Consider the following 13,995-nt stretch of genomic DNA (forward strand, 5'->3'; position numbering starts at 1 on the left):
AATAATGACACACTTCTTTAGTGTTTCTTTAATACAACTGTTGAGAAAGAATAATCCAACTCCACGGATACCTCGCTGTATCCTGTAACGTATCTTGAAATATGCAAATTGATGCAATATGAAATTTCAACCTCATATATCAAACTAAATGCTCTGAGTTGTGCTGCAGTCCCAAAATGCAGTTTTATTAATGTTATCTCTTGTACAGAATACATTCTGTTGTTCCGTAAAGAGGTCATTTTAAAAATTAATCTTTCCTGCAGTGTTTATCGGATGATTCATCCATTTAAGTCAGATGTCATATTATTGAGTAACAAAATAAAATGTTCTTGTTGCTTGCTGTCACTTATTGTAACTTATCTCCCTAAATATCTGATACTGACACCTGTAACTTTTGAATATTGTCTGATTGTCTTTGCAAGTGGTTCTATTGCAGGAGTCTGGAAAGTGGCAACCCTGTCTATTATCCCACTCTACTGTAAATTTCCCAGTTTAGCTTAATGTGGATATTTTCAACTTAGGCTCAAATCAAATACACATTTAAGTAAATAATAATAATAATAAATGACAGATCACATCAAATCAAATTCATACTGGCCGAAAAGGTGTCTGGTCTAATCTAATCTATTATTTTACAGCTGTCAAAACTGTGATTTCTGTCCAAACCCGAACATCTGTCTCCCTCTCACTCTCTCTGTCTCTCTCTCTCTCTTCTCTCTCTGTCTCTCTCTCTCACCCAACCGGTCGAAGCAGATGGCTGCCCACAAAGAGCCTGGTTCTGCTCCAGGTTTCTGCCTCCTAAAAGGAAGTTTTTCCTCGCCACTGTCGCCAAGTGCTTGCTTGTGCGGGAATTGTTGGGTTTCTGTAGCTAAAGAGCTTGGTCTGTACCTGCTCTATATGTAAATTGTCCTGAGACAACTTCGGTTGTGATTTGGCGCTATACAAATAAATAAATTGAATTGAATTGAATCGAAGCCTTACATTCATTAAATGTGCAAATTCCTCTTAGTTCACACTTACTCACTTGAATTTGAAACAACCTCTGGAAACAGACTTTTTTACTTTATGCATTAATTAAGTCCACCAAGTCTCTAAATTTAAGAGTATGTGAGTTTATAAACAGCATTTTGGTTGGTCTGTGTAATCAGCTCTGATAGCTCTTTCCTGTAGTATAAAATGTGGATTTCTCCACACAGGAGCTAATGTATGGAACGACTGAATGAATGAATTTGGACTGAGACTGTCTTTTGTTTAGTGCAACATTGCGATGGACTTCCACATTGTTTGGCTTTACATGATTTATTTAGCTTGTGGTCTGTAACAACTCTGTTTTCTCTTATAAGATATTTATATAATAATTTTACAAAATCTATAATCTCTCAAGACTTTAAACAAGAAAGGCCACTCATGAGGATTAAGTGCTTTTTCAGCATCAACAGCATCACTGATAAATCTATATTGTGCCTACTTTAATTAACTGTTTGATTCATATGTATGTATCAGATCTGGTAAAACCTTTGCTTACCTACTGTTTATAAGTTTAGTTAATATTTAGCATCACAATTAATTAAACTTATAGATCTTAAGTCCGAAGGGGATTCTCCAGATTTACCTGGTTTTAATAGAGATTATAGTCTGATACACAGCTCTATGTTATTTAACATGTATCTTGTCATTTGAATCATGAGGTCAGTTTGTTTTCTTTTTGAAGCTCAGATTTTGTGATCTGACTCAGTGCTGCCAAAAGTGCCATGAGAAGGTGGGAAAAGGGACATATAGGCTGGAGGCTCTTCCTCTTGAAACAGAGGTGGAGCAGTAGGGGGTGGGTGCTGCACTGCAGGGGGTGGGAAAGCTGCTGGTGGGAAAGCGTATGGAGCGACTGGTTGTGGCCACTGATTATTATAACCACTTGCTGTGTTTGCATGTTGAGTGGGATCTGATGCTGGGTATCCGTAAGCAGCTGGACCTGCAGGCACAGGATAAGGTCCAGTAGGGACAGCAGGAGCAGGGAAGTCGCTGCAACTTGGGGCCCCAATGCGAGAGGGAACAATGAATAATGGAAACACCACCTCTGGGTCAAAGGCAAAACTGATGTCCAAATACACCTGGGAAGCAAAAAATAAAATATCTCTACATCCAAAATTATTTGATTTAAACAGCCACTCAATTATTAATTAAGCTGATTGTGCTGTCCAACAGATAAACATGATCATGTATGTTTTTATACTGTAAATGTGTATACAGCACCATATACTGTATTGTTATAAACTGTTGTGCTGTTATGTTGTTTTTTTAAGTGTGATTTAAGACAAGAATTGTCTGTGCTACAATTACTCGACACTTCCAAACAAAAGCAATTCATTTATCTCTTAGCTGATGTAACATTGTATCACTATTACATCATTACATACCTTGAGGTAATAGTCAACTGAGATGATTTCACAATTGAGGATGGTGTAGGTGACATCGTCAGGAACCTTCATTTGGCAGGAGACAGTTTCCTCTGCATTCAGTGCGACTGTTTCCCCAACCATCTTGCACAGACTTTGGTCAGTGCTTTTAGTGGAGCCACTGGCGCGGTACTCTATTTTCTGCTGTAAACTGATCTTGGGCTTCATTTTTTTGGAGGAGGAGTTGCAGATTTTAGCAACAACAGATAAAGTATCGCCTGTCAAAAACGACATCCGGAATAATGTCACCACACATAACAAAAAATATACAGTACATGTGCACAGACTGTATGTAAGTGCTTTAAAATAGTTAATAAAGCATATCCATGCAAAAGAAAAGCCTGAGAGGAATGCTAACATTAGCATCTGAACAACCTCCATCTGATCTAGTAATGAAATGTGCAAAGCGGTAAATATATGCTATCATCTGACAATACACTGCTTTTGATGTCTTGGTAATATTCCTTGTAAATCAGAGTGACTTTACCTGGAGAGTAAACCTTCTTGTCAACAGTAGCAGACATTTGGACCTGTCCTTTGGAGAAAATCCCAACTTTTTTCTCCACTGAACCAGAGTGGGGACACTAGAACAAATTATAGAAACACACATTATTTCTTATCAGCTCATTGCCTCATAGTCAGTCCAGGAGAAAACACTGTTGTCTGGCTGTTAACCTTTGAATGAAGCCATTGCTGTCCAGGTTAAGACCATAAAAAGTAGACTCTGTAACATCCCATAAATCAGTTTCAGTTTTCAGATCTGCTCTGACCACGGTGTTGAATAATACTCTCTCTTGCACTTTCAACTCCGTCTTCGCTCTAGTGGCCGAGTCAGCTCTTTTAGCCCGCTCCTTGAATGATGGGAGTCATCTTCCGTCTGAAAGCTGATATCTCTTTTCTTTTTTTCCCCCTTATAAATTCATACAAAGCAGAATAATGGGCTGATCCTATTAAGTATTTCTTAAATATTATCCAGAATCGTCTCACTTTGGTAATAACATTAAGACCCCAGCATGGTGAAACATTTGTATGATGCACTTGTTGCCAACATGCAAAACATACGTTGTTCAATATAAATAAAATGTTCAATAGACATGGGTAGTAGTTTTGATGTTTTTACAGTATTTAAATGTAACAATCACGGCAGTAAAGTGTTAAAGTGATACACCAATCACAGGTCAATACATTCCAAATGTGGCTGAATTAGCAAAGCCAGAAGTGGTACTGCATAAAGAGTTGTTTGGGAGAAGAAGTAGTCAGTTCGTATGACTACCCTGAGCCAAACGATCCGCTTCACTCCTTTCATCTGAATCCCCTCCATTTCCTGTTTTTCAAACAACCGTTTGTGGTTCCGTATTGTGTCTTGCATTGCAGAAATCAGATTACTGTGCCTGCCTCTTCAACCTGTCCCATGAGAATGCTACACTGTTATGTTAGCATTTTCTCCATGCTGGGCTTCATGTTCAGACACATTCTGTATAAAACTGTTCAGCTGTTACGCTCACACTCAACTTTTTATCGTTGACATTCCCTCAACCCACTCTAGTCCATTCTTTCAATTTGAGACAACTGTCTTTTTAGTCATGTAACTTCTTATTTCAAATATTTTCCAGTTTAAGTGTTACAGAAGAAGATTATATTCATAGCATGTATCATTGAAATGTCCCACGTACCATTACATGGTCATGGAGTGGGATGAACCTCGACACAAAATTGAGCTCTTGTTGTACTCTAGAAGGCCAACGCCAGCTCCTGGACATCTTTGCTTCAAGCATGTAGGCAATCTCTCCATGAAACCCCTTAAAGGACGATGGCATCTGCCTGAAAGACACAACCGGTCCACCACCATGCACTTATGAAAGTAAATAATGATACAGGACTAATGCTTCAGTAGACGGTAGAAATTCCCACCTACCCCTGTGGGATTGTAAGGCTGAATTTAAAGCAATGGACTCCTTGGGGAAGTACAGTGCCTGCAATGAAGTGAGAATCATTAAAACTTCCTGTAGATACCTTACAAATAAATGGCAGAGCCTTTAGTAACTGAGCTTGATTAATGAATTTTGCATTATGTGCACCATGAAATTGTGAGATTCATGTATCTGGGAAGCCCACACGCATAAATCAACGTGTGTATGTACAGTACTTCTGTTTATTATAAGATGTATAAAACTGGACCATACAAGTAGATAACATTCATTCAAAATGCATTTCAGGTGCTTTCTGTGCATACTTTTCTGTTGTTGTCAACACTAGAAGGAAGCACTTGCCAGATTTGTATATTTTTTTCAAAAGCGTAGGCCTGTATGAAGACATAATGGTTTTGGACAACTCAATAAAATCAATTACCTGACAATCAGACAGTGCTAAGATCTTCAGGTACCAATATTTAAAGTAACGGGGTGTAATATAACTACATGTCATTTACAAGGAAGTCCGTTCTGATGTTACACTCCATCTTATGAAACTGATGAAAAAAAAACTGAAAATGATGGAAATTCTGAGGACGAGCAAGCAGATCAGAGGCCAATACATCTCTCTGGCCTACCTTCAGTGTTTTCTCCCAGTAAGGATTCTTTGATTTTGAAGTATCTCCTGTGCGCACTGTAAGAGTGTTTGTTATCTCCACTTCCTTCGGACCAGTGCGCGCGCGCGTCCCCTTTCACTTTGACGACCAGGTTCTTCACTCTGGTTTCTCTTGACAAAGTGAAAGTGACTGCGCCTGTAACCGTATCTCCCTCAGAAAACGTGTCCTCTTCGTTGAGAACTTCATAAAACAGAGTGAAGTCCTTTATCGGAGACATTTTAGCTGTACGGGCCAAGTGCGCTCTAATTTTCCCACTTGCGGCTGCGCAGTGTGAGGCGTCGGCTTCTCAGTCCTGTGGACCATCAGAGTGATGTTGACAATCTGCTGGCTACACACACAATATCCGGCTCCGCCCCGGCGACTGAGAACAAAAGCAAACATCAAATATTTGGCTCATGTCAAGCAGTACTTTAAAGCAATTCACTCATCATAACAGCAAAAGGCGATTCACGTTTGCGCAATTAAAAGGGTGACAAAAAGATTTATTAATCCCACATCGGGGAAATTAGATTGAAATATAGGTTACAGCCAGAAAAGTATAAAAAGAGAGGCAAAAAGACGGGCATTAACTATATATATATGTACATTATGTAGAAGATTATAAGAAGACTGTTGCAGATTTTGAATTGCACATGAGAAAAATACTGTTGCCTAATAAAGTATTGAATTGCACTTGAGTCCAATGTGGATCATAAATACACTGTTCGTACTATTGCACAGTAGAAAAAAATGTACAACACAGTAAAGATTGTGTCACAATGCACAAGATGTACTGGGTATGAGCACATGTTATAAATAACAGTTGTGCAAAAACACAGTGCTACATTCAAATCTTACAAGTCTATAAGCATTGTACAGTATAAAATTTATTAAATGTTAGGCTATTTTACTGGAGAACAGGAAAAAATGTAAGTAAAATTTCCATGTATTTATGAGATTGGAATGAGATTATTTGCCTAGAAATTAAAACGTGACAGGAGTCAATAATTAACCAAAGTGTTCTCACTCACACTTAAAGAGTCACAGAGACATTTTACCTGACAATTCTTTATTCAGGTGTTCAGGTCAGAGGAAATGGCAATTTCAGAGTAAAACAAATCCTGTTTGCAAAGTATTGAATAATGAAATAGAAGTAGTTGTCTCATGTTAAACTCAGACTACACAAAGAACAGATTTCAAATATATGGAGAATATCTATATATATATTTGGCCTCTTAGTTGATTGCTTTTATTAAAAAAAATATATAAAAAGACTTTTTTCTTGATACAGTACAGCTGTACAGATACATCAGCTGGACAAAGCCAATTAGCTACCAGAAAACAGCTATATCTGCAACTGCAATATACAATGCAAAAGGTCTATTTTTGTTCAGAAGTATACAAAGTATAATGTAAAGAAGTATTGACAGGCAAAGACTAAAGATTGCATATAATGGCTTTTTCATTTTAAATTCACACATTTAACAACGTTAATAAGGCATTAAAGACACAATTTAGGCAACTGGATTTCATTTCAGTAGCATTTAGTATTTTAGCATACATTCTATAATTTGTCTTTAGAGTTTTCAGTATTAGAAGGTGGGAAAAGGAGGGAATATGCTGGAGGTGCTTCATCTGATTGAGACAGGAAGTCTGTGTTCATCATTGGTGCAGAAGGAAGCGGGTTGTACGTAGGAGCAGTGGGGGCTACGTGAGAAAAAGGGGGCGGGTGGATGTCTGGGGCACTTGGGGGTGGGTGAAAGGATGGCGCAGAAGGTGGAGGGTGAAGCACAGAAGATGGAGATGTAAAGGGATCTCCATACAGAGGAGGCTGCTGTGGCACTGGCTTTTTGTAGCCCTCGCTCACATGTGGTGGGTGAGCAGGGTATGCAGGTGGTGGCGCTGAATAACTGTGGGCTCCTGGCTGTCCATAAGGATAGGGACCTGCAGCCACTGCAGGAGGAGGGAAGCTCCTGTTGCTTGGACCACCAAAAGCCCCCGCTGGGTAGGGACCCATAGCCCCTGCAGGGGAAGGGAAGTCCGTGTTGCTTGGGTGCCCAGCGGCCCACACTGGGTAGGGACCGGCAGCCACACCAGGCTGAAGGCCAGGGACTAACTCAGGTGGACAAATGAACACGGGGAACATGATCTCTGGATCAAAAGCAAAGCTGATGTCCAGGTACGCCTGAGAAAAAATGACTGCTTCATTAGCACATGATGCATTGCTTTTAAAGTAGAATAGCAAAAGAGTATCTGACAGTCACAACAAATCTGGAAAGTCTTTATCTACATTTATGGGTCAACAGTTTTAGAAATTATATCATCAGTTCAGAAGTAGCTTTGTAAATAGACTATGATTAATAATCACTTCTTCGTTGTTACATACCTTTAAATGGTATTGCACTGAGATAAGGTCGCAGTTGTGGATCGTCTGAGTCAGATCACGAGGAATGCGCAAGTCACACTTGACCTCCCTCTGTGTTTTGGGTTTAATACAGTGTTCAGACACTTTCTGGATAACGCTGTTCTCATGTTTGACATTGCCTTCGGCACGGTACACCACTTCCCGGATTAGACTGAATTTGGGGGTCATCTCACTAGAAGAAGAATTGTTGACTTTTGCAACAATTGTCAAGGTGTCACCTATAAGAAGAACAACGTAACATTTTGGATTATTTTGCATCTATTCAAATTTAAGTGCCACATAAGTCTGCTCCAGAATGAGTATCACACAAAGACAGTTTATTATTGTTTCTGTGAGGCAAAACTTACTTGTGCTACATGAGTGGTTGAAATCTAAACCCCACAAACTCCATGCATGTTATTTGAAAATGCTATTGTATCTCCAAAGTCCATAAACAACACAGTGACTATGATCAATTATGGCCTTTTCTGTTTAATGACTTTTATCATAAAAAATGTCAGGCAACACCCTGAACCCCCTAGAATTTCACCAACATTTCCATCAACTCTTTTTCTCATGCCTTATTAAAACCATCACTGACAGCAGACCATGTTCATGGCAGACATTCAACCTGTCAAGAGCACAGGTGTAAGCCAGCATGCACAACACCAAAGGACTTAAATGAACACATCTAAATGATTTTTTTTTTTTTTTACTAATGTTATTAGTTGCACGTGCTTCTCCTGCAATGACATGTCAGAATGCCTATTTTCAAAAAGGACTGTACAGTGCATTCAATTTCTCAACAAGCCAGATTAAGACGGTTCATGAACTTCAGTGTCAATAGCATTACTGCATGTTTTATTAAAACAGTTTGCTATTTTGTCTATTTTATCTGTGACGACCATCACATGACAAAAAATGTTTTTCAGTATCTGCCTTCAGACGAATATTTCCCTCCATGACTGGAACCTACCATGTTTGAAGAGGAATTTTACTACCTGGGGCATAAGCTGTCCGGTCAACGACGACATCCATGTGCACTTTTCCTTTTGAGAAAAACCCCATCTCTTTGTCTGTTGAACCCATTTGCTGTGACTGGAATTCAATGAAAAGGAAGAACAATTACTTCCATCATTAAAACAATACAGCACATTATTCAAACACAACCCAGATTCCAAAAAAGGTGGGACGTTACGTAAAATGTAAATAAAAACAGAACACAATCAATCGGAAACCAACTATGTTTACCAGCAATGGTTTCGTGAAGTGTTCCTGAGCCCGTGAAGTAATATCCTTTATATTCAATCATGTGTTCACTGTGGTGGAAATGAAGGTCTTAAGTGAAAGAATGAAAAATTATGACAAAAATGTGTCTTTGAGAAAATTTAATAAAAGGCTTTGAGAGCAAATACAGAGTCATACTCGAGTATGGATCAGACATAGAGCAATAGGAAACAAGATGCAGTCATATCAAATGTGATTGGCGTATGTAACCAGGCTATTCGACAAAAGAGGAAACCAAGCAACAGGTGTGTGTGGGTTTTATGGATAGGTGTCTGGGGTATAGCTAGGGTGCACAGTTATGATTTTAAAAACTATGTGACCATATAAGGAGTTGTTTGTACCATTAGAAGTGCATGATGCAACATGCTGTGCTACGTGAAAGTGCATGATATACAGGGAGCATAGAAAGGCACATTATAATAAACTTTCTAGGCACAAGAGAAATAGTAATTTACCATCACATTCACAAAGTGGTGAACCTCGCTCCACCACTTGTGAACGACTGAGCCTTTCATACCCAATCATGACACTATCACCTGTTACCAATCAACCTGTTTACCTGTGGAATGTTCCAAACAGGTGTTTTTGGAACACTCCACAACTTTCCCAGCCTTCCTCGTACATTACAAAATTTCCACAAACTATACCACTGATGAAGTGGATGTAGTTTCTGTCAAGCGACAAATCCTAGATATGTGTATCCCTGCTCAATATTTGACTTACCATCAGAGAATGAAGGTTTGGAAGGGACTTGGAGACAAACTGTAGCTCCTTTTCTGCCGTCCGGTCTGCCCTCCAGCTCCTAGACAGCTTGGCTTCCAGCTTGTAGACAATCTTTCCATGAGACCCCCTGTAGGTCGAAGGCATGCTTCTGTAATGGAGAACCAGCAGATTAATGTTCAAGATTCAAGATTCAAGATTGCCTTTATTGTCATTGAGCAAAATATGTCAATGAAATTTGCATTGCAACCCCCGTGTTAGAAACAAGATAATAAGAAAGATAATAAAATAAAATAAAGATACTAGAATAAAATAAACTAACATGCAGTAAAAATATGCGTAAATGCAATAAAAATATACCAGAAATGAAAATATACTAAGACAATAAACAATAAAATATACCAACAGCATCTGAAATATACTAAAATGTATATACTGAGTGCAAATAGCTGACAACTTAGTTAAGCGTGTGTGCTTCAATGTTAAGTACACAGAAGGTGCAGGTGAAGGTGGAGGTGAAGGTGGACAAAGTGCAGTGTGCAGTGTGTTATGTGTGTGTGTTACACTATGTCATGTCGTCTGAACTGAATTAACATCAGTTTGTAGAATGTGCAGGAGTAGGCTGTTTGCCTCTGCTTATCAATGACAATGGGGGCTTGGGGGCAGCTGTGTTCGATTCCCCCACCGGACTGGCAGAAAATCTGGGTGTGGTGGAGTATTCCCTCCCCCTCCATTAGCTGGCTGATGTACCCTTGAGCAAGGCATTTAACCCCCCAATATGCTCCCCGGGCGCTTGATTGCAGCCCACATGTGGTGGGTGAGCAGGGTAAGCAGGTGGTGGTTAAATGCAAAGAATAATTTCCCAGTCTTGGGATAAATAAAATAAAAAATAAAATAAATAAAAGTGCAAACATTATGTTTTGGTAAATTGTGCTACTGTACAATTACCCTTGTGGTATCCTCATGCTGAATTCATAGACATGGGTTCCTGGCTGAATTACAGTTTCTGAAAGGGAAAATATTTTGATGTAATTACTGACAGTAGGCTACTGCCATCACTAGCTATTACTAAGTTACAGTAAATAGTAATGAACGCACTAGTGGAGAGTAACAAAGTACTTCTACTCAAGCACAACACTTCAGTACAATTTGAAGAGAATTGCTGCACTAAGTATTATTATTGAATTCTACTCCACTGCAGTTCATTTCAACACACAGCAACAACAACAGCTGCAAGTCAGTTATGGTATGTCATGGAACAAACTAATACTTTAAATAGTAGAAATTAGCTCCAACTCGAGCAGCTATAATTCATTCATATTCCTGAACATATCATCAGATTTAACTACTTTTTATATTGTGGTAAGTATTGGCTGAGAATATCTTAACATCGCTGACTGATCGTGCACTGACAGTCACACCATGTTAGTGTTAAGGGAACAGGCTAAGGCATGCAGAAGTAACAGGACACAGGCGCCTACCCCTCGACTCCTCCGGGATTAGGAAATGCTTCACTTTGAAATATCTCTTGTGTGCAGAGTACGTGTAGGTGCGATCGCCGCTCTTCTTCGACCAGCGCACACTTGCGTCTCCCTTCGCTTTGACAAAGAAGCTTTCAACTGCGCACTCCTTTATTAAGACCACTGTGACTTTGCCAGTGAGAGTGTCCCCTTCCGAAACCGTGCCGTAGTCATTCAGCCCGTCGCAAGTCATCGTCAAGCTTTTGATTGAAGGCATTGTAGTAAAGGGTCGCAAATAAATTATCGCTTTATCGGTGAAATTAATAAAAACAGTTGGTTTGCTCCACCGGGATCACTTCCAATCGCTCCCACTGTCTCCTGTTCCGCTAAAATGGCACCAGAAGCGCTTGTATCGTTGGACTGGACACGCCCTGTGTTTGTTTCAATAACTCCACTGCCGTCCAATGAGCAGAGGACAAACCGGGGGCTCACAGGAAACTAGACCACTCTGCACAAAAGCGCACTGGGAGCGTTCAAAAATAATGGCATGGAGCCCCCTGGAGGTCAATCATACGAAAAACATAGTGATGGGAAGCTCATACGCGCAGGGGGCGCAGACTGTTAAACTCTGTGCGCTCAGATGATTAAACTGTGGGGAAAGTTATCTGGAGCGAGAACGCTGTATCTGTAATCTGCACAGCACACCCACTTCACTACACGACACACACTCAGATCTTTTCTGAACCTAACCAAGCAGTTTTGGTGACTACACCAAACCGATTCGAGGGTGCATCAACTAGTAGATGGTTCTTGCACCGCAGAGACACAGAGTTACTTGTTTGGAACCGCTGTCACCAAAGATACGTTCATGTGAACTACAGACTTCCGATATGGGCATCTGGCCTTCAGAATAAAAGATCAGTTTTAAAAAAAAGTTATTTAATTTGTTATTTAGGTGAATAATTCAATTCACAAGCAGAGAGAGTGTCAGGAATGTGTGAGAATACTTACTGCAAATAATTTAATCAGTAAGAATAGTGCGCATAGAGATTATTAGACACCACACAAGTACATGAATGATATGTCTACATATGTACATGGCTAGGGAATGTTGACATATAATCTATCCCATCCCAAGACAAATGGTACAAAAACTACCGCTGTGACTGGCCAACAATAATACATCAGTCACAACATAATTACAACTTCTTGCTTTTACTCTGAAGGCTTGCGCCGGTTCCGGAAGTCGTGCTTCAAACGTTAAAAAAGTAGTTATATTAAGTTGCGGTTAAGTAGATAGATAGATAGATAGATAGATAGATAGATAGATAGATAGATAGATACTTTATTAATCTCCAGGGAGAAATTTGCAGTTCCAGCAGCTGAAAAAGGTGGACACAGAAGGGCATGCAAAATAAGAACAGGAACTACTTTCAAGTAATGTGCAACTTACAAGTAGGTGCGATTGTACAACTGTTGACCATCCAGCCATGGTGAAATTTTAACAAAGAGCCGTTAATTTTATTTATCAGTAGCACCATGACAACTCCCAATTTTGATTTGTCCGTTTTCTTCTCCTTTGATTATTCTGTGGATCAGGGTATCAATTACTGACCTACTTGTATCAGCTAAATGTTCATGAACGATTATATTGACTTCTCTGAAATTCCTAAATTTATAACCGGACATAAGTACATATAATAGCGCAAAATGAATGTTCTCTATTGTTATTACTATTATTATTATTATAATTATTATTATTATTGTGTACTGAAATTAGGTGGGCGGGGGACCTTCTATTGCGCATGTCCGACGCCTCGGTCAAGTGGTTAGCCATTTTGGCGGCCCGCCAAGCAGCGGAGCTCCGCGTCTCCAAATGTACGTACCTTCGGACTGTGTAAGTCTTATTAACCTGCTCTATTATTCACTAATAATATCATTTAACGTGCCTGTTTCCACTCACAAATTCCGACACTATCTTTGTACTGCTTCTTTGACAACCTAGCTAGCTAACGTTTATGTGAACTTTCTGGAAAAAAACAGGGTTAATCGCCAATGTAGTGTTTGTTTGCCCTGCCGAGTTTGTGGTTTGAATACGTTGAATTTAAATTTGGTTAAAAGTCTGTGATTGTATGGCGTGATGGAATTTTTAGTCTACAGTGGGTTGAAGTGTCTATGAACACGGAGGTCGGAAAGTATTAGCTTAGTCATGTCACCTAGCATTCAAAAACTGAGGGGCTCGCGCTCCCAGGTATGGTGAAAATGGCCAAACTGGGGAGAGTCTCTGTTAAGTTATAAAATCAGGTATACTTCGACCAGACAGAAAGCATACGGTTTTGTCAAATGTTGTGTTTTGTGACATTTTGTTTTGTTAAACGTCGCTGTGTTTTGTTAAATGCCTTGTTTTTTTCTGAAATGTTGTGTTTTGTGAAATGTTGTTGTGTTTTAGCCATCAGGGCTATGTTATGAAATGGCTCCAGAAATATTTTGGAAAACAAAAAAAGGTAATCAAACTTAAGACATTTGTTTTTTAATTGTGCGTGGAGTAGTCCACGTATTTGTGAAGTTTAGCTTGCTGTGACATTCCATATTGGTGGTTTAATGGACATCTGATGTTGCACATTTGTGTAATTTCCTCTTCGTGTGCATGGGATGGAGTTGAAAATCACGTACTATGTTCTCTTATAAACACTTTTTCCTGAATTTGATGGAAAATCTCATGAGGTCAAGAAAAGATGTGAAGGAGAATAATGGATCAGTCACTGTATATGAATGTGCATTATCAAGATTCCTTAACTTTATGCAAGTCCAACATGTTCATGAAATCAGGCTGTCTAGGCTGTGCTTCAGTGCGTGGTTTTATCTGTAATACCAGAAAGTTTTTGACCCGACAAACCAAACCACCAACTGTCTGACAACCTCCTGGGCTGAAAAATGGTGTTTGGATATGCCTTCCTTCCAAAAAAAAAAAACCCTACTGAGGTTCGAACCACTGAATATCTGGACACATTGTGTCTGTAAGAAGGCAAACCAATCCAACATAGAAATGTCTTGTAAAAGATCTACATACCTACACATTACAGAATAAACAAATGAAATAATGTCTTA

The 13,995-nt window shown here is 39.4% G+C and overlaps 2 protein-coding genes across 2 annotated transcripts; both read right to left on the reverse strand.

The window, feature by feature from the left end:
- Positions 1-852: 852 nt before the first annotated feature.
- Positions 853-5,342, reverse strand: LOC121607077 (arrestin domain-containing protein 3-like). Its single transcript, XM_041937749.1, has 6 exons — positions 4,999-5,342; positions 4,366-4,423; positions 4,124-4,271; positions 2,938-3,034; positions 2,412-2,668; positions 853-2,105 (listed from the first exon to the last, which is right to left on the reverse strand). The coding sequence occupies exons 1-6, from the start codon at positions 5,252-5,254 to the stop codon at positions 1,713-1,715; spliced, it is 1,209 nt and encodes a 402-aa protein (XP_041793683.1). The 5' UTR covers positions 5,255-5,342; the 3' UTR covers positions 853-1,712.
- A 664-nt stretch (positions 5,343-6,006) lies between these two features.
- LOC121606762 (arrestin domain-containing protein 3-like) lies at positions 6,007-11,305 on the reverse strand. Its single transcript, XM_041937294.1, has 6 exons — positions 10,909-11,305; positions 10,376-10,433; positions 9,431-9,578; positions 8,422-8,518; positions 7,403-7,659; positions 6,007-7,201 (listed from the first exon to the last, which is right to left on the reverse strand). Exons 1-6 carry the CDS (start codon positions 11,162-11,164, stop codon positions 6,581-6,583), a joined length of 1,437 nt encoding a protein of 478 aa, XP_041793228.1. The 5' UTR covers positions 11,165-11,305; the 3' UTR covers positions 6,007-6,580.
- Positions 11,306-13,995: the final 2,690 nt, after the last annotated feature.

Source organism: Chelmon rostratus, chromosome 5 (genome assembly GCF_017976325.1).
Source record: "Chelmon rostratus isolate fCheRos1 chromosome 5, fCheRos1.pri, whole genome shotgun sequence".
In the NCBI taxonomy this organism is placed as follows: domain Eukaryota; kingdom Metazoa; phylum Chordata; class Actinopteri; order Chaetodontiformes; family Chaetodontidae; genus Chelmon; species Chelmon rostratus.